Here is a 19,075-nt window from a genome sequence, read left to right as displayed (position 1 = left end):
TGAACAAGGAGCGTTTCCTGAAGTGGAGTCCACTATAAACCTCATTGTTTTTGATTGCCTGAAGAAAACTGTGAGCACAGGAAGAAATCCACAGCAATTCTGCATCCAGAGGAACAGGCGCCCCCTACGTATGTGTGGATGTACCGTACAAGATCAGGCGGCTCCAGGGGGGACAGGATTAGTGATCCATCAGGAAGACGAGGAGACAGATGTACGGGATGGATCACACACTGGGATCATCATTGTAACAAAGCCCAAACACAGCAGGGAAGAGTCAGAAGCAGACAAATATCTAATGTGTGTGGGGGTCTCCTATGTCGGGGAAAAGAACAATCTAATATGTGCCTTTTTTAAAACTCCTCTGTCCTCCTCACAGACATCTCTGTCGTCCTCCTTCCTCCAGGCTCCCCCCGTCCTCCTCCGGGCTCCCCCCTGTCTTCCTCCTTCCTCCAAGCTCCCCCTTGTCCTCCTCCTTCCTCCAGGCTCCCCCTTGTCCTCCTCCTTCCTCCAGGCTCCCCCTTGTCCTCCTCCTTCCTCCAGGCTCCCCCTGTCTTCCTCCAGGCTCCCCCTGTCCTCCTCCTTCCTCCAGGCTCCCCCCGTCCTCCTCCTTCCTCCAGGCTCCCCCCGTCCTCCTCCTTCCTCCAGGCTCCCCCCGTCCTCCTCCTTCCTCCAGGCTCCCCCCGTCCTCCTCCTTCCTCCAGGCTCCCCCCGTCCTCCTCCTTCCTCCAGGCTCCCCCCGTCCTCCTCCTTCCTCCAGGCTCCCCCCGTCCTCCTCCTTCCTCCAGGCTCCCCCCCCGTCCTCCTCCTTCCTCCAGGCTCCCCCCGTCCTCCTCCTTGCTCCCCCCGTCCTCCTCCTTGCTCCCCCCGTCCTCCTCCTTGCTCCCCCCGTCCTCCTCCTTGCTCCCCCCGTCCTCCTCCTTCCTCCAGGCTCCCCCCGTCCTCCTCCTTCCTCCAGGCTCCCCCTTGTCCTCCTCCTCCTTCCTCCAGGCTCCCCCTTGTCCTCCTCCTCCTTCCTCCAGGCTCCCCCCGTCCTCCTCCTTCCTCCAGGCTCCCCCTGTCCTCCTCCTTCCTCCAGGCTCCCCGTCCTTCTTCCTCCAGGCTCCCCCTGTCCTCCTCCTTCCTCCAGGCTCCCCCTTGTCGTCCTCCTTCCTCCAGGCTCCCCCTTGTCGTCCTCCTCCTTCCTCCAGGCTCCCCGTCCTTCTTCCTCCAGGCTCCCCCTGTCCTCCTCCTTCCTCCCCCTGTCCTCCTTCCTCCAGGCTCCCCTTGTCCTCCTCCTTCCTCCAGGCTCCCCCTTGTCCTCCTTCCTCCAGGCTCCCCGTCCTCCTCCTTCCTCCAGGCTCCCCGTGTCCTCCTCCTTCCTCCAGGCTCCCCGTCCTTCTTCCTCCAGGCTCCCCCTTGTCGTCCTCCTCCTTCCTCCAGGCTCCCCCTTGTCGTCCTCCTCCTTCCTCCAGGCTCCCCCTTGTCGTCCTCCTCCTTCCTCCAGGCTCCCCCTTGTCGTCCTCCTCCTTCCTCCAGGCTCCCCCTGTCCTCCTCCTTCCTCCAGGCTCCCCGTCCTTCTTCCTCCAGGCTCCCCCTGTCCTCCTCCTTCCTCCGGGCTCCCCCTTGTCCTCCTCGTTCCTCCAGACTCCCCCTTGTCCTCCTCCTTCCTCCAGGCTCCCCCTGTCCTCCTTCCTCCAGGCTCCCCCTGTCCTCCTTCCTCCAGGCTCCCCCTTGTCGTCCTCCTCCTTCCTCCAGGCTCCCCGTCCTTCTTCCTCCAGGCTCCCCCTGTCCTCCTCCTTCCTCCCCCTGTCCTCCTTCCTCCAGGCTCCCCCTTGTCCTCCTCCTTCCTCCAGGCTCCCCCTGTCCTCCTCCTTCCTCCTCCTTCCTCCCCCTGTCCTCCTCCTTCCTCCAGGCTCCCCCTGTCCTCCTCCTTCCTCCAGGCTCCCCCTGTCCTCCTCCTTCCTCCAGACTCCCCCTGTCCTCCTCCTTCCTCCAGGCTCCCCCTGTCCTCCTCCTTCCTCCCCCTGTCCTCCTTCCTCCAGGCTCCCCCTGTCCTCCTCCTTCCTCCCCCTGTCCTTCTTCCTTCAGGCTCCCCCTGTCCTCCTCCTTCCTCCCCCTGTCCTCCTTCCTCCAGGCTCCCCCTTGTCCTCCTCCTTCCTCCAGGCTCCCCCTGTCCTCCTCCTTCCTCCAGGCTCCCCCTGTCCTCCTCCTTCCTCCCCCTGTCCTCCTCCTTCCTCCAGGCTCCCCCTGTCCTCCTCCTTCCTCGAGGCTCCTCCTGTCCTTCTTCCTTCAGGCTCCCCCTCCTTCCTCCCCGTCCTCCTTCCTCCAGGCTCCCCCTGTCCTCCTCCTTCCTCCCCCTGTCCTTCTTCCTTCAGGCTCCCCCTGTCCTCCTCCTTCCTCCCCCTGTCCTCCTTCCTCCAGGCTCCCCCTTGTCCTCCTCCTTCCTCCAGGCTCCCCCTGTCCTCCTCCTTCCTCGAGGCTCCTCCTGTCCTTCTTCCTCCAGGCTCCCCCTGTCCTCCTCCTTCCTCCCCCTGTCCTCCTCCTTCCTCCAGGCTCCCCCTGTCCTCCTCCTTCCTCGAGGCTCCCCCTGTCCTCCTTCCTCCAGGCTCCCCCTGTCCTCCTCCTTCCTCCCCCTGTCCTCCTTCTTCCTCCAGGCTCCCCCTGTCCTCCTCCTCCTTCCTCCCCCTGTCCTCCTTCCTCCAGGCTCCCCCTTGTCCTCCTCCTTCCTCCAGGCTCCCCCTGTCCTCCTCCTTCCTCCAGGCTCCCCCTGACCTCCTCCTTCCTCCAGGCTCCCCCCGACCTCCTCCTTCCTCCAGGCTCCCCCCGACCTCCTCCTTCCTCCAGGCTCCCCCCGTCCTCCTCCTTCCTCCAGGCTCCCCCCGTCCTCCTCCTTCCTCCAGGCTCCCCCTGTCCTCCTCCTTCCTCCAGGCTCCCCCTGTCCTCTTCCTTCCTCCAGACTCCCCCTGTCCTCCTCCTTCCTCCAGACTCCCCCTGTCCTCCTCCTTCCTCCAGGCTCCCCCTGTCCTCCTCCTTCCTCCAGGCTCCCCCTGTCCTCCTCCTTCCTCCAGGCTCCCCCCGACCTCCTCCTTCCTCCAGGCTCCCCCTGTCCTCCTCCTTCCTCCAGGCTCCCCCTGACCTCCTCCTTCCTCCAGGCTCCCCCCGACCTCCTCCTTCCTCCAGGCTCCCCCTGTCCTCCTCCTTCCTCCCCCTGTCCTCCTTCTTCCTCCAGGCTCCCCCTGTCCTCCTCCTTCCTCCCCCTGTCCTCCTTCCTCCAGGCTCCCCCTGTCCTCCTCCTTCCTCCCCCTGTCCTCCTTCTTCCTCCAGGCTCCCCCTGTCCTCCTCCTTCCTCCCCCTGTCCTCCTTCCTCCAGGCTCCCCCTGTCCTCCTCCTTCCTCCCCCTGTCCTCCTTCTTCCTCCAGGCTCCCCCTGTCCTCCTCCTTCCTCCCCCTGTCCTCCTTCCTCCAGGCTCCCCCTGTCCTCCTCCTTCCTCCGGGCTCCCCCTGTCCTCCTTCCTACAGACGATCCCTGTACAGCGGCGCTCCTGGCCGCTCACTTTTCGGGCTCCTACATGTGAATAGAGCAGTGCAGGACAGAAGGGCCCTAGAGTTACACAAGCCCGGGGGCCCCTCACTCTCAGGGCCAATGAGTTACTGTGTCGGCCGCACAGATCATATAGCCAGACCCTAATGATAGCCCATCTCTTCATTAGCTGGGAGGATCACGGGACCCCAGGAAGGAGGCTCCGACTTCAGGCCTCACCTTAGTGGTGGCGGGAACCACAAGAACCAAGTTCTCAATCCTGATCCCAAATGATCCGTCTTCATAGTAACCCGGCTCTAAGAAGTAAAAGATAAAAAGTGCATTATCTTACAGTCTCAGGAATTATTTTGCTTCCTCCCTTTGTCTCCGGTCACATCCAGAGCTGCATTCACAATTCTGCAGTGCACTCCAGCGGCTGCATTGCATTTGGGAAGATACAGTTTTCTGCTTCATGCACCTCCAGGAATAAACCTGGGCACACCCTGCGCCGTACACAGGGGGGACTGCAGAGTGACCGGAGGAAAGAAGGGGCCGGCAGAGTTCTGGGCGCTGGTTTGGCTGTGACTAGAGCAGACGTGACACTGTACGGGGCTCATCTCACCGTCAGACAGAACCATGCCGGCTTCTAAGGGCTCGTCCGCAAACGTCTTGTAGCTGATGCCGCAGGGACCTTCGTGGACGTTGAGGAAGGAGCCGACGCCGTGTCCGGTGCCGTGCAGATAATCCAGACCCGATTCCCATAACGCTGCGCGAGCAAAAGAGTCCAAGAGATGTCCTGCAAGACAGAGGTGCGGCCGACGTGATGACTGGCTACACTGGATGCAATTGTAGCAAACCCTCAGCTGTGCCAGATATTAAGGCCTCTGGAAGATGCTGGTGAAGTGGCCAAGAGTGGGTCCCCACTAAAGATCGCCCCCCAAAGGTTCCTCTTTACACCCGGCGGGTGCGGTGAAGGCAGCACCCGGCAGTCACGGATGGAGAGCGCTGTAACCGGAGAGGCCACACGTCTCAGCGAGCGCGGCGGATCGTAATCAGATGAATTAACGTTACGATAATTGGCAATAAACTTATTGTTCTGGAGCCTGAATCCACCTCCGACATAATGAGATCCGGGGAGATACATTGTACACGCAGCTCGTGTCCTAATTAGGAGGCGATTAGTTAACAGACGTCGTCCTAATTGTTTTCTTGCCATACTGAAATTGCTACAACGACGGAGGCGACAGGCGTGAAAGTCAAAAAGTAGCGGAGGACGGAGAAAAGAAGATCTGAAGGTTTCTGTGAATCGGGGTCTGTCTCCGCCGGCCGAGAAGAGCCCTCGACATGGCCGCCCTCTCTTAGCTCCTCCTGGCAGCCCACCATTGTAAGACCACCCGCCTCTGCCCACGATGTACATCACACGGACAGGAGAACGCGTCACATCAGTAATGTGAAGCCCATGTCCACCGCACGGCCGCTCAGGTTCATTATTCCTCCAATTCATAAAAATGTAGTTTTATGTCTGCAGCTCCTCTACAAACATGTGTCTCCATGGTAACAGACAACAAACAAACTGTGTAGTCGGGTCCTGCAGACATTCTCCCTTCAAGGATCCATGGCGTAAGTGATAAGTGCACAATTGATAAGGGTCCCGTCCCTGAGACCCCGACCAGACCTAAGGGTCCTGTATCCCGCATTTAGGAGGAGCCGTGGTCACACATATACACCTCTCCATCCATTATCTATATGAGTTCAGCACTCGACCATCCCCCCCTCAGACCCATAGACCATGAATGTAGCGGGGGGAAGCATACACATTACCACACCTTGTAATTCTCATTATGCACGGGGTCCTGCTGGTCATACATTTATTGGTTGGTGATCCAACCCTTATAAATACCAAATGCACTAGAGAGAATAAGGTACAGCTGGAAGAGATAATAACCGCCGGATCAGACTACACCGGACGTTTGTTGTCTGTTACCATGGAGACGCATATCTCTGCACAAAGACTGCAGATGCAAAAGAACAGAATTAAAGGCTATCTGCAACGTTCCTTTTTTAATTTTTTTAAAGGATGCATTGGAGCAATAAAAAAATATAAAATAACTGGGTGCAAAGGTATAAGGTGTACAGGAAGTGAAGAACGCTGCAGAATGTCGTGGAATGCTGGGACTTGTGGTCCCGGCAAATGTGTGGAAATGCACTCTTGGCCACACTGTGACCAGTCTCGTTTTTTAGAGATTTTTATGCTAAATTTATGACCAGAAAAGTCCCGTTCACTGCAATGTACTCACCCTTGATGCCATTGGGAAACACGGCGGAGCTGACGGCGATGTGTCCCTTTAACACATATGTGAAGCACTCCTATAGGAAGGGAGAGAGCACACATCACACAGACCTGTCATGGCGGACCATCAGTCCGGGGTCACGTCGTGCGCTGCCACTACTATGGCTACTTTCCCCATAACTTCAGTAAGGGCAGTAACACAACTGCAGGGCTGAGGATGGGCTCACCTTCTCGTAGTCCGTGGGCGTTCCAAAGTGCACGGTTCTGGTGACATCTGTCGTTCCGTCCCTTTTCACGGGGATAAAGAAGAATTTAGGATAATGCTTTTGTTTGTTTTTTTAAGAAATTTCCCATCAAAGATGCATTAAAAACACTGGCAGCTCAGCTCCAAGTGAGGCAGGCCGAGCTGCAATACCAAAAACAACCTGAAGACGGCCATGGCGCTGTTTTGAGAATAAAGCAACCATATGTTTCTAATCAAGGACAACCCCTTTAAGTGCCTACCTGCTACGGCAGCCCTTAATATCCTATTGCAACGGTGGCCCCTCCCCTTTGTCTAACCACTCCAATGCTTATTCAGTTACTGATCATCTGAGGGGCTTGGCAGCCAGGATCAGAGTCACCTCTCATCTCGCCATTGCAGAAAAGCGATATAGACCTAAATCCACAATGTACCGTCATTCACCGGCTGCCGAGAACTGCAAAAGTGACAACTGATATGGCCGCCCGCAGACACGGTTCTTTATTTTGTAAAAATGGCCGTCGTAACAGGACGCGACGATACCAATGTGGATGGATAAACTGATTATCCTGCGATTTTTGGGGAAACCCAGCGCCAAGCGTCGGCCTTACTTGTACTGAGCTCCGGAGTCCAAGAGGAAAATCTCTTTCACACTCAACTTCCTGTTCGTTTCGGGAACCGGCCTGTAAAGTGTAAACCGCCATCAAAAAGTCACCAATCTCTTTCCTTTTTATCCCATAAAGCATTAAAAAAAAAAAAAAAAAAAAAAAAAAATTCTCACTTGTAGTGAATGATGGCGGCGTCGGGTCCGGAGCTCGAGATCGTCGCAAAACTCAAGGAAACGAAATCTTCTTGTTGGCTGAAAGGGAGAGAAAGGGTTAAATCTGGATACATTGTAACATTCCGTGATTCTGTTCTATTTATAATGTGATGTTTTATTGGCCGTTATTAGATCGCTGCTTGTTATCGGCATTCAGATCAGTAGCCCCTGGGGTCTGCTCTAGGATCGGGGGGCTGCCAAACCACGGAGGAGACCCCAGTAAGTGACATCACAGGGGTCTCCTCGGAGATGTCCACATTGTATAAACATCTGATTGTTGGGCGTTCTAGTGATCGGATCTGTACAATCACTAAAACCAGGGGGCTGCAGAACTCTTCTGGGACCATCCAATAGGAAGAATAATATTATATATATATATCCTCCCATCAATAACAATTCAATATAAGTTGTATTTAGTTTACTACATTCCTGCTTGCTCTGGACTTATGTGTCTGGTGGGTGGAGTTACTTAATAACCGCTTTCCCTGAGTGAGACCGCCCACCAGACTCAAACCCAGAGCAAGCAGGAATTTGACTCAATAAATAACAAAATTACACCTAATCTTTTCCCAAAAAGATACACTGACTTCAGATGTTAGCATTTATGTATTGTCCAATTTGCAGGCATGTTATGGAGCAAAAGGAGCATAGTAGATTAATGTATGGTTTTCTGGGAAAATCTTAGGTGTAACTTGTTAAGTAAATTCATGCTTGCTCTGGGTTTATGAGTCCAATGGGTGGAGTTACTCAATGACTTACCGCCTCCTGGACTCGTAAACCCAGAGCTAAGCGCAATATCACTCTAGTCAGCTTCTCCCGCTCTATATCATGCTGCCTGCACATAGTGGGAGTTTTGTATTGTTCTCTCTGCAGGCACCATGTTATAAAGCAGGAGGATCAGAGCAGATTGATATACAGCTGTCTAGGAAAAGATTAGGTATAACTTATTTACATAAATTCCTGCGTGCTCTGGGTTTTGAGTCCGGTGGGTGGAGCTACTCTTACTTGATGCCCAATGGACTTGTAAATCCAGAGAAAGCAGGAATTTAACCCCTTCACCCCCGGAGCTTTTTCCGTTTTTTCGTTTTCGTTTTTCGCTCCCCTCCTTCCCAGAGCCATAACTTTTTAATTTTTCCGCCAATTTGGCCATGTGAGGGCTTATTTTTTGCGGGACGAGTTGTACTTTTGAACGACATCATTGATTTTACCATGTCGTGTACTAGAAAACGGGAAAAAAATTCCAAGTGCGGTGAAATTGCAAAAAAAGTGCAATCCCACAGTTGTTTTTTGCTTGTCTATTTTCCTAGATTCACTAAATGCTAATGCTAAAACTGACCTGCTATTATGATTCCCCAGGTCACTACGAGTTCATAGACACCTAACATGACTAGTTTATTTTTTACCTAAGTGGTGAAAAAAAATCCCAAACTTTGCTAAAAAAAAAATAAATAAATTGCGCCATTTTCCGATACTCGTAGCGCCTCCATTTTGTCATGATCTGGGATCGGTTGAGGGCTTATTTTTTGCGTGCCAAGACGGCGTTTTTAATGATACCAATTCGGTGCAGATGCGTTCTTTTGATCGCCCGTTATTGCATTTTAATGCAAATCGCGGTGACCAAAAAAACATAATTCTGGCGTTTCGATTTTTTTTTCTCGTTACGCCGTTTAGCGATCAGGTTAATGCTTTTTTTTTATTGATAGATCGGGCGATTCTGAACGCGGCGATACCAAATATGTGTAGATTTGATTTATTTTTTGATTTATTTTGATTGGGGCGAAAGGGGGGGTGATTTAAACTTTTATGTTTTTTTTATTTTTTACACATTTTTAAAAACTTTTTTTTTTTTACTTTTGCCATGCTTCAAAAGCCTCCATAGGAGGCTAGAAGCAGGCACAACGCGATCGGCTCTGCTACATAACAGCGATCATCAGATCGCTGTTATGTAGCTAAAATGCAGGTGTGCTGTGAGCGCCGACCACAGGGGGGTGCTCACAGCACGCCGGCATCAGTAACCATAGAGGTCTCAAGGACCTCTATGGTTACCTTCCTGATGCATCGCCGACCCCCGATCATGTGACGGGGGTCGGCGATGACGTCATATCCGGCCGGATGCGGTAGTTAAATGCCGCTGTCTGCGTTTGACAGCGGCATTTAACTAGTTAATAGGTGCGGGCAGATCGCTATTCTGCCCGCGCCTATTGCGGGCACATGTCAGCTGTTCAAAACAGCTGACATGTCCCGGCTTTGATGCGGGCTCACCGCGGAGCCCTGCATCAAAGCGGGGGAGCCGACATCGGACGATATAGTACGTCCAATGTCGGTAAGGGGTTAACTCAATAAATGACAAATTACACCTAATATTTTCCCAGTAATTTGGGCACCCTGCATGGTTAGTACATAGTAACGCCTCCTTTTGAAGGTATCACAGCTTGTAAACATTTTTTTTAAGAGTCTTTCAATTCTTGTTTGAGGGATTTTCATCTATTCTTCGTTGGAGAATTCCTCTCATTCTATGAGATTCCTGTGTCGTCTTCCATCCTCTGCTATTTTGGGTCTTCCCACAGATTTTCAATGATGATCAGGTCAGGGGACTGTGAGGGCCATTGTAAAACCTTCTTCTTGCAACCTTTGAGATCATCTATTGTGGATTTTGATGTGTGTTTAGGATCACTATCCATTGGTAGAAGCCATCCTCTTCTCATCTTCAGCTTTTACAGATGTGTTATGTTTGATCACAAATTTCTTGAAGTTTCATTGAATCCATTCTCCCCTCTACCTGTGAAATGTTCTCCACTACTACTACTACTGGCTGCAACACAGCTGCAAAGCATGATGGATCCACCCCCATGCTTAATGGTTGGTGGGATGTTCTTTTCCTGAAGTTCTGTGCCCTTTTTCCTCCACACATACCTTTGATCATTGAGGCCAAAGAGTTCTGTTTTACCATCATCGGTCCATATGACTTGTTTTCAAAATGCATCAGGTTGTTTAGATTTTCTTTTGCATACTTCTGAAGCTGAATTTTATGATGAGGACACAGGGGAGGTTTTCTTCTGATGACTTTTCCATGAAGGTCATATTTGTGCAGGTGTCTCTGAACAGTTGAACAACGTACCCCAATTTCAGAGTCTGCTAAATCTTTCTGAAGGTCTTTTGCAGTCAAGCCGGGCTTCTGGTTTGCTTCTCTAGGAATCCTTCGAGAAGCTCTTACTGAAATTCTGCTTGGTCTTCCAGACCTTATCTTGACCTCCACTGTTCCTGGTAACTGCCATTTCTTAATTGCATTTTTAACTGAGGAAAGGGCCACTTGAAAACGCTTCGCTATCTTCTTATAGTCTTCAGCCATTTTCAGGGTGCTAGGCAGATGCTTAGAAGAACCCATGGCTGCTGGTTTTTGGCACAAGGAAATTTACATCACCCGGCCTTTCCTAACATGATAGTTAACAAGTCATAACCCTAACAGGCTAATTAAGGTCTGACACCTTGGTCAAAGTTATCTGAGCACACAAATCTCCCAGGGTGCCCAAACTTTTGCATTGGCTCATTTTCCTTTTTGTAATTTTTAAAATGTAAAAAAAAAAAAGCCAAATTTTTTTTTGCCTTAAAATACAGAGGAAATGTGTCATCTTTAACTTTAGGCCTTTTAGAGATTTTAGGCCATGTGCACACGTTCAGTTTATTTCGCTTTTTTTGCGCTAAAAACGCTATAAAAACTCATTAAAACGCATGCATTATGCCATTTAGAATGCATTCTGCATGTTTTGTGCACATGGATGCGTTTTTGCTGCGAAAAAAACGCATCGCGGTAAAAAAATGAGCATGTTCATTAATTTTGCGGATTTTCTGCGTTTTTCCTGCAATTCTATGCATCTGGGAAAAAACGCACAAAAAACGCATCAAAAACGAGTCAAAAAACGCAAAAAAAACCGCATGCGGATTTCTGGCAGAAATTTACGTTTTTTTGTCAGGAAAATTTCTGCAAGAAATCCTGACGTGTGCACATACCCTTAATCTCAAACTTGCTTCACTGTTCACAATAACAGTACCTTTGATCAGGGGTGCCTAAACTTTTACATGCCTCACTGTATCATGTTGTCTGCAGTAGGACAATATGAATACAATAGTAACCAGGTATCATACAGGTCTGACCAGTACGGACTGGCGAGGCTCCTCTCCCGTGATGGGTTCTGCTGGTTACATTATTACTACACATCAGAACTATATTATCACAGCGACATCGGAAGCGTTTTACCTGCGGAATTCCTCCGCTTTATCGGAAGCCGATATCTCTGTCACCGTGTCCTTCTGTATCTGTGATGGGAGAATACTGTAATATTAGAACAAGAAGAGGCGGAATTCTGACTGTTCTTATCAAAGTCCGGAATATCCTACACCCCCCGGTCATCTGACTAAAGACATTTATTTGCAGTTTTTAGAAGCTTTTTCTATTTTTTTAGTGGTACGTTGCAGGTTTTCTTTTATTTAGCGCCGGATATCAGTGACAACCCAGTTCACCAATTTATCCCTCCCCCATTCTTTATACTGCAATGCTACTTGTCAGACTGGTTTCTGTATATAAGGATAAGAGGTCAGCAGAGGAATGAATCTCGGTAAGGGGGAGACTAGAATTATGCATCAGTTTGGTATTTTTACCTCTTTTTCCAGCCAGTTGAAAAATTCACATAGAGCAACAGCGTCCTTCACCTGCGAGAGGAAACAAGAGAAATGATAATGGAGGCGGCAGAGGAGTCAGCAGCGAGCAGGTGAACAGCGCTAAGGGAAACGAGCGGCCCCCAGCCACGAGACTAATACGTCCCCCAGCCACGAGTCCAGAGTGGCCATCCCCCCCACCCCAACGACGAGACCAGAGCCTCCCCTCAGTCACAGGCCCAGAGCGACCCCCCAAGCATTGTGACCAGAGCACCCCCTCCCCAGCCATAACACCAGAGTGGACCCTAAGGGACAGCAGCAAATCCCCCCCTCCACTTATCAACCCAGAGCAGCCCTGTAAACCAAAGTCTGCCAGCCACGGGATGATCAAATAGCGGGACAGAATGATCCCCTAAGGGGAAACCGTAGCCCCTCAAAAACATCAGATTACATAGAACGTTTACTCTTCTGTCCAGTTATCAATTCTTCTTGGACTTCTGAATATCAAATCTGCAGAGTTCCCAGCGATATCTGGACACGAGAAACAGCACTAAAATCGTACGCATTCAGGCATCTGGGAAAGTTGGGTGACCGCCTGCCCTGTAACGGCCGCCATTGTGAGCTGAGACACCAGTGTGGGTGGTCTCCTTACACGTAGTCCCCAATAATGTGCATGGATGAGGGGAGTCCTTACGCAAGACGATTAATAGTAGTCCCATTGCCCCGTCCCTGTACTCACATGCGCCCGTCTCATGCCCTCCACCTCCCTGGCGTTCTTCACAGCTTTGGAGAGACATACAGGTGTGTATGGGGACAGGTACCTCTGAGTCTGCGCACGGAGAAAAAATAATAATATAAGCAATATTAAATCTCAATCTAAAAACCGCAAAATCTCAAAGATGGAACCAGTAAAAAATAGAAAAAAAAATGATATATATACACAGTAAAGACCAAAAGTTTGGACACACCTTCTCATTTAAAGATTTTTCTGTATTTTCATGACTATGAAAATTGTACATTCACACTGAAGGCATCAAAACTATGAATTAACACATGTGGAATTATATACTTAACAAAAAAAGTGTGAAACAACTGAAAATATATTTAAAAAAACTGACCGCCACATCCAAACAGACTAAGTGTGAACAGGTGCTGAACCTAGAGTCACCAACTCATATACAGTCAAGTAAATAAGGCAGCACACTGCAGCGCTGAAACATGCAAACATAAAACATGAAAACTGAACTGCATTACTGCACTGGAAATATGAAAAATGAGAGCGTTTAGCGCATAAAAATGGCCAATTTTATGTGTACCTGGTAGCCACTTTAGGGTATCTCTCGTATACCAGGTCCTACGCTTTCCTTTCCTCGCTGAGCATAAACGTCTCCATCTGAATGGGTACCTGTGAAACCTCTTCTTAGACTAACATTCTCTCTCTCTGTGGAGGGGTAATGGTCCTGTTGCGATTAAAACACCTGTGGCTAAGAGGCGGAGTGCTCGGTCAGAAGGCTAAATAATAAATTTCAAAAAACTGACCGTCACATCCAAACATAGACTAAGTGTGAACAGGTGCTGAACCTAGAGTCACCAACTCATATAGTCTCATGTTTGCATGTTTCAGTGCTGCAGTGTGCTGCCTTATTTACTTGACTGTATATGAGTTGGTGACCCTCAGCGAGGAAAGGAAAGCGTAGGACCTGGTATACGAGAGATGCCCTAAAGTGGCTACCAGGTACACATAAAATTGGCCATTTTTATGCGCTAAACGCTCTCATTTTTCATATTTCTAGTGCAGTAATGCAGTTCAGTTTTCATGTTTCATGTTTGCATGTTTCAGTGCTGCAGTGTGCTGCCTTATTTACACAACTGAAAATATGTCTTATATTCTAGGTTCTTCAAAGTAGCCACCTTTTGCTTTGATGACTGCTTTGCACACTCTTGGCATTCTCTTGATGAGCTTCAAGAGGTAGTCACCGGGAATGGTTGTCACTTCACAGGTGTGCCCTGTCAGGTTTAATAAGTGGGATTTCCTGCCTATAAATGGGGTTGGGTCCATCAGTTGTGTCATGCAGAAGTCTGGTGGATACACAGCTGATAGTCCTACTGAATAGACTGTTAGAATTTGTATTATGGCAAGAAAAAAGCAGCTAAGTAAAGAAAAATGAGTGGCCATCATTACTTTAAGAAATGAAGGTTAGTCAGTCCGAAAAATTGGGAAACTTTGAAAGTGTCCCCAAGTGCAGTGGCAAAAACCATCAAGCGCTACAAAGCAACTGGCTCACATGAGGACCGCCCCAGGAAAGGAAGACCAAGAGTCACCTCTGCTTCTGAGGATAAGTTTATCCGAGTCACCAGCCTCAGAAATCGCAGGTTAACAGCAGCTCAGATTACAGACCAGGTCAATGCCACACAGAGTTCTAGCAGCAGACACATCTCTACAACAACTGTTAAAGAGGAGACTTTGTGCAGCAGGCCTTCATGGTAAAATAGCTGCTAGGAAACCACTGCTAAGGACAGGCAACAAGCAGAAGAGACTTGTTTGGGCTAAATAACACAAGGAGTGGACATTAGACCAGTGGAAATCTGTGCTTTGGTCTGATGAGTCCAAATTTGAGATCTTTGGTTCCAACCACCGTGTCTTTGTGCGAAGCAGAAAAGGTGAACGGATGGACTCTACATGCCTGGTTCCCACCGTGAAGCATGGAGGAGGACGTGTGATGGTGTGGGGGTGCTTTGCTGGTGACACTGTTGGGGATTTATTCAAAATTGAAGGCATACTGAACCAGCATGGCTACCACAGCATCTTGCAGCAGCATGCTATTCCATCCGGTTTGCGTTTAGTTGGACCATCATTTATTTTTCAACAGGACAATGACCCCAAACACACCTCCAGGCTGTAAGGGCTATTTGACCAGGAAGGAGAGTGATGGGGTGCTACGCCAGATGACCTGGCCTCCACAGTCACCAGACCTGAACCCAATCGAGATGGTTTGGGGTGAGCTGGACCGCAGAGTGAAGGCAAAAGGGTCAACAAGTGCGAAGCATCTCTGGGAACTCCTTCAAGATTGTTGGAAGACCATTCCTGGTGACTACCTCTTGAAGCTCATCAAGAGAATGCCAAGAGTGTGCAAAGCAGTCATCAAAGCAAAAGGTGGCTACTTTGAAGAACCTAGAATATAAGACATAATTTCAGTTGTTTCACACTTTTTTGTTAAGTATATAATTCCACATGTGTTAATTCATAGTTTTGATGCCTTCAGTGTGAATGTACAATTTTCATAGTCATGAAAATACAGAAAAATCTTTAAATGAGAAGGTGTGTCCAAACTTTTGGTCTGTACTGTATATATATATATATATATATATATATATATATATATATATATATATATATATATATATATATATATATATATATATATATATATATATATATATATATATATATATATATATATCAGAATGTGGGAAGGGGGTCCGTCACGCTCAGGGGAACCTGATCCCGGCTGTAGCTGCTCACAAACCTCTGCATTGAAGCCAACAGGAACTATTTCTTTTAATGGTGGGTGACGGCATTTGCTGTCATTTCGGGTAGAATGAGGACATGGGGACCCCCAGTTTGGGGGTCTCGGTGTCCGATCACAGCGACTGCACCTTGGGAATGGTCTCTGACAGCGCGTAGCTGGCCTTGTCGCTGATCCACACCCTCTCCTTCGGGGGCAGCGCAGCACACACACCCTGCAGGGCGCTCAGCACGGACTCGTACGGCTCCAGCTGGATGCTGAACTCAGAGGGAGGAGAAGAGTCCAGGAGGAGGTGATGTCTGACAGCGGGATCCCGCAGACGCTCGCCGGTAATGAACAACCTGTACATGGGGAACAGGGAGATTTATTATATCAGACTGACATGCCATTATTTAGGAACAGCGGCTGCATCCTGCGAAACGCGCCGGCTAAATGCCAACCATCCGCACATCGCACTGACGCTGCATCCTGCAATGAGCTCGTTTTATTTCATGTCTGTACTAATGCCATAAATATCCCCTTCCTGCATCGTTAGTGGCTCATGCTGATCTTTCTCCCCCCTGCTTTACACTGCAGCACTGTGTTTAGTGCACACACTTTACATGAAGAGCTGATTAATAACTATTGCTAAACTGAGCAAAAATGGTTGTGATAGATTACTAGGAAAATGCAGCAAACACAAAAGGGAGGAGCTATGAATAGGAGGAGCTGTGAGAAGGAGGAGCTATGAGGAGGAGGAGCTATGAGAAGGGGAGCTATGAGGAGGAGCTATGAGGAGAAGCTGTGAGAAGGGGAGCTATGAGGAGGAGCTATGAGGAGGAGGAGCTATGAATAGGAGGAGCTGTGAGAAGGGGGAGCTACGAGAAGGAGCTATGAGAAGGAGGAGCTATGATGATGAGGAGCTATGAGAAGGGGAGCTATGAGGAGGAGCTATGAGAAGGAGCTATGAATAGGAGGAGCTGTGAGAAGGAGGAGCTATGATGAGGAGGAGCTATGAGGAGAAGAAGCTATGAGAAGGAGGAGCTATGAGGAGAAGGAGCTATGAGGAGGAGAAGCTGTGAGAAGAGGAGCTATGAGGAGGAGCTATGAGGAGAAGAAGCTATGAATAGGAGGAGCTGTGAGAAGGGGGAGCTACGAGGAGAAGGAGCTATGAGGAGGGAGAGCTAGGAGGAGGAGGAGGAGCTATGAGAAGGAGCTATGAGGAGGAGCTACGAGGAGAAGGAGCTACGAGGAGAAGGAGCTACGAGGAGAAGGAGCTATGAGGAGAAGGAGCTATGAGGAGAAGGAGCTATGATGATGAGGAGCTATGAGAAGGGGAGCTATGAGAAGGGGAGCTATGATGAGAAGCTGTGAGAAGAGGAGCTATGAGGAGGAGCTATGAGGAGAAGGAGCTATGAATATGAGAAGCTGTGAGAAGGAGGAGCTATGATGATGAGGAGCTATGAGAAGGGGAGCTATGAGGAGGAGCTATGAATAGGAGGAGCTGTGAGAAGGAGGAGCTATGATGAGGAGGAGCTATGAGGAGAAGAAGCTATGAGAAGGAGGAGCTATGAGGAGAAGGAGCTATGAGGAGGAGAAGCTGTGAGAAGAGGAGCTATGAGGAGGAGCTATGAGGAGAAGAAGCTATGAATAGGAGGAGCTGTGAGAAGGGGGAGCTACGAGGAGAAGGAGCTATGAGGAGGGAGAGCTATGAGAAGGAGCTATGAGGAGAAGGAGCTACGAGGAGAAGGAGCTACGAGGAGAAGGAGCTACGAGGAGAAGGAGCTACGAGGAGAAGGAGCTACGAGGAGAAGGAGCTACGAGGAGAAGGAGCTACGAGGAGAAGGAGCTACGAGGAGAAGGAGCTACGAGGAGAAGGAGCTACGAGGAGAAGGAGCTACGAGGAGAAGGAGCTACGAGGAGAAGGAGCTACGAGGAGAAGGAGCTATGAGGAGAAGGAGCTATGAGGAGAAGGAGCTATGAGGAGGGAGAGCTATGAGGAGGAGCTATGAGGAGGAGCTATGAGGAGCTATGAGGAGGAGCTATGAGGAGGAGAAGGAGCTATGAGAAGGAGCTACGAGGAGAAGGAGCTACGAGGAGAAGGAGCTACGAGGAGAAGGAGCTACGAGGAGAAGGAGCTACGAGGAGAAGGAGCTACGAGGAGAAGGAGCTATGAGGAGGGAGAGCTATGAGGAGGGAGAGCTATGAGGAGGAGCTATGAGGAGGAGCTATGAGGAGGAGCTATGAGGAGGAGCTATGAGGAGGAGCTATGAGGAGGAGCTATGAGGAGGAGCTATGAGGAGGAGAAGGAGCTATGAGGAGATATGAGAAGGAGCTATGAGGAGGAGAAGGAGCTATGAGGAGGAGCTATGAGGAGATATGAGAAGGAGCTATGAGGAGAAGGAGCTATGAGGAGAAGGAGCTATGAGGAGCAGCTATGAGGAGGAGCCTGGAGCGCCATTACATATACATCTAATTTTTTATTTAGTTACAGATCAGTTGAATCAGTTGATTTCTGAAGCTTAAAAAAACTAATTTGACACAACAGCCCCATGGGCAGTGACTGCGGAGTGGCGCTTCATAGATCTGGGGCAGAATCTCACCTGATCGTATCCGTCCCTATTATGGCGTACGCAAAGAAGACCGGATTATATTCCACATCCGAACCGCGGAGGTTGAAGAGCCCTGAACAAGGAGGAGACACGATCAGATGAAAGCCCCCGCTGACATTTACCATTCACTTTAGAGGCAGCTGCAGGGGTTTGAAGTCTTATATATCAGCGCTTACACGCAACCTCGTCCAACGCAGTCAGGACGATCCACGCGGCTTTCCTCTCCGCCATCTTAGCCCGGAGCACCAAAATCTTATCCTGCCACGACACCCCTGTGGATACAGAGATATTCATCGTATTGTTACAGAATTTTTAACCCCAGGATCTACATCACAGGATGGAAGCCAAAAGCAGCCATGACACCTGCGGGGGCCATGAGCTCTCCAAGGAGGGGTCCTGGTTTTATGGAGACAAATCTGAATCATATAAAGTTGTGCAACTTTCTAATATTGATTCATTACAGGAATTGTTCCTTTTTTTTTTCTCTATTGGGTGTTTTCTTGACAGTTTTAGGTCTGCACCAATATATTCTTTTAATTTGTGCCTTTCTCCAAATCTATGTTATGTCCCCTTCTAGTTCATGAATGTGGGGAGAATTTTTGTTATCCAGACGATTCATCAATCGTCATCAAAATTCATTCATCAAAAAAAAAAAAAAAAATTACAACATTTTGCTCCAATGTTCTTTGGTCCTTGCCCCCTGAAGTGATTTTATGTTCGGCTGCAATTTTATTTTATTTTTAGCAATTTTTCTGACATTTTAGAACAACCTAAGATGCAAGAAAAAAGAAAAAAAGAAAAAAAAAAAAAAGATAAGCTTTGATTTTGTGCCAAATTCATCATGTGAGACATTTTAAAGAATTTGGACCAAAAAAAGTGACAAAAAATATAGCAAATGAGGAATTGAGCCGTCTGTTAAATTTCTTACCCTTGTCAATATCTCTGCATGCTGTCAGTAAATACAAACATTTTTTTAATTAAATGCTGGCCTAATAAAGGTTTCATACAATTATTCCCAGTCCAGGTAATCCTCTAGTGTTCCTCTCAGACTGATACATTGTAGCAAACACTCAGAACCATGCTATCATGGATATGGGTGGCAGCCGAGAAGCGAGTGTCCTCTAGTGTTCCGCTCTGACTGATACATTGTAGCAAACACTCAGAACCATGCTATCATGGATATGGGTGGCAGCCGAGAAGCGAGTGTCCTCTAGTGTTCCGCTCTGGACTGATACATAGTAACATAGTTATTAAGGTTGAAGGAAGACTTTGGGTATGTGCACACGTTGCGGATTTCTTGCAGAAATTTCCTGAAGAAAACCGGAAATTTTCTGCAAGAAATCCGCATTTTTTTTTTGCGTTTTTTTTCCGTTTTTTTAGCATTCTGCAAGCGTAATTAGCTTGCAGAATGCTAAAGTTTTCCAAGCGATCTGTAGCATCGCTTGGAAAACTGAC

At 49.0% G+C, this 19,075-nt stretch overlaps 1 protein-coding gene across 2 annotated transcripts in view; it reads right to left on the bottom strand.

The window, feature by feature from the left end:
- The window catches only part of XPNPEP1 (X-prolyl aminopeptidase 1), a 41,769-nt gene that overhangs the window by 5,538 nt on the left and 17,156 nt on the right, over positions 1–19,075 (bottom strand). For both annotated transcript variants that reach the window (XM_077258055.1, XM_077258057.1), the window contains exons 7-18: positions 17,797–17,892; positions 17,612–17,693; positions 15,160–15,370; positions 12,242–12,331; positions 11,506–11,556; positions 11,105–11,163; positions 6,811–6,888; positions 6,641–6,712; positions 6,016–6,076; positions 5,796–5,865; positions 4,121–4,294; positions 3,739–3,815 (exon numbers count right to left, since the gene is read on the bottom strand). In XM_077258055.1, coding sequence (XP_077114170.1) covers positions 3,739–3,815; positions 4,121–4,294; positions 5,796–5,865; positions 6,016–6,076; positions 6,641–6,712; positions 6,811–6,888; positions 11,105–11,163; positions 11,506–11,556; positions 12,242–12,331; positions 15,160–15,370; positions 17,612–17,693; positions 17,797–17,892 — 1,121 coding nt within the window. The remainder of the gene's footprint in view (positions 1–3,738; positions 3,816–4,120; positions 4,295–5,795; positions 5,866–6,015; positions 6,077–6,640; positions 6,713–6,810; positions 6,889–11,104; positions 11,164–11,505; positions 11,557–12,241; positions 12,332–15,159; positions 15,371–17,611; positions 17,694–17,796; positions 17,893–19,075) is intronic.

The sequence above is a fragment of the Ranitomeya variabilis genome, chromosome 4, assembly GCF_051348905.1.
Source record: "Ranitomeya variabilis isolate aRanVar5 chromosome 4, aRanVar5.hap1, whole genome shotgun sequence".
Classification (NCBI taxonomy): Eukaryota; Metazoa; Chordata; class Amphibia; order Anura; family Dendrobatidae; genus Ranitomeya; species Ranitomeya variabilis.
This window is presented reverse-complemented; position numbering and strand designations above follow the sequence as displayed.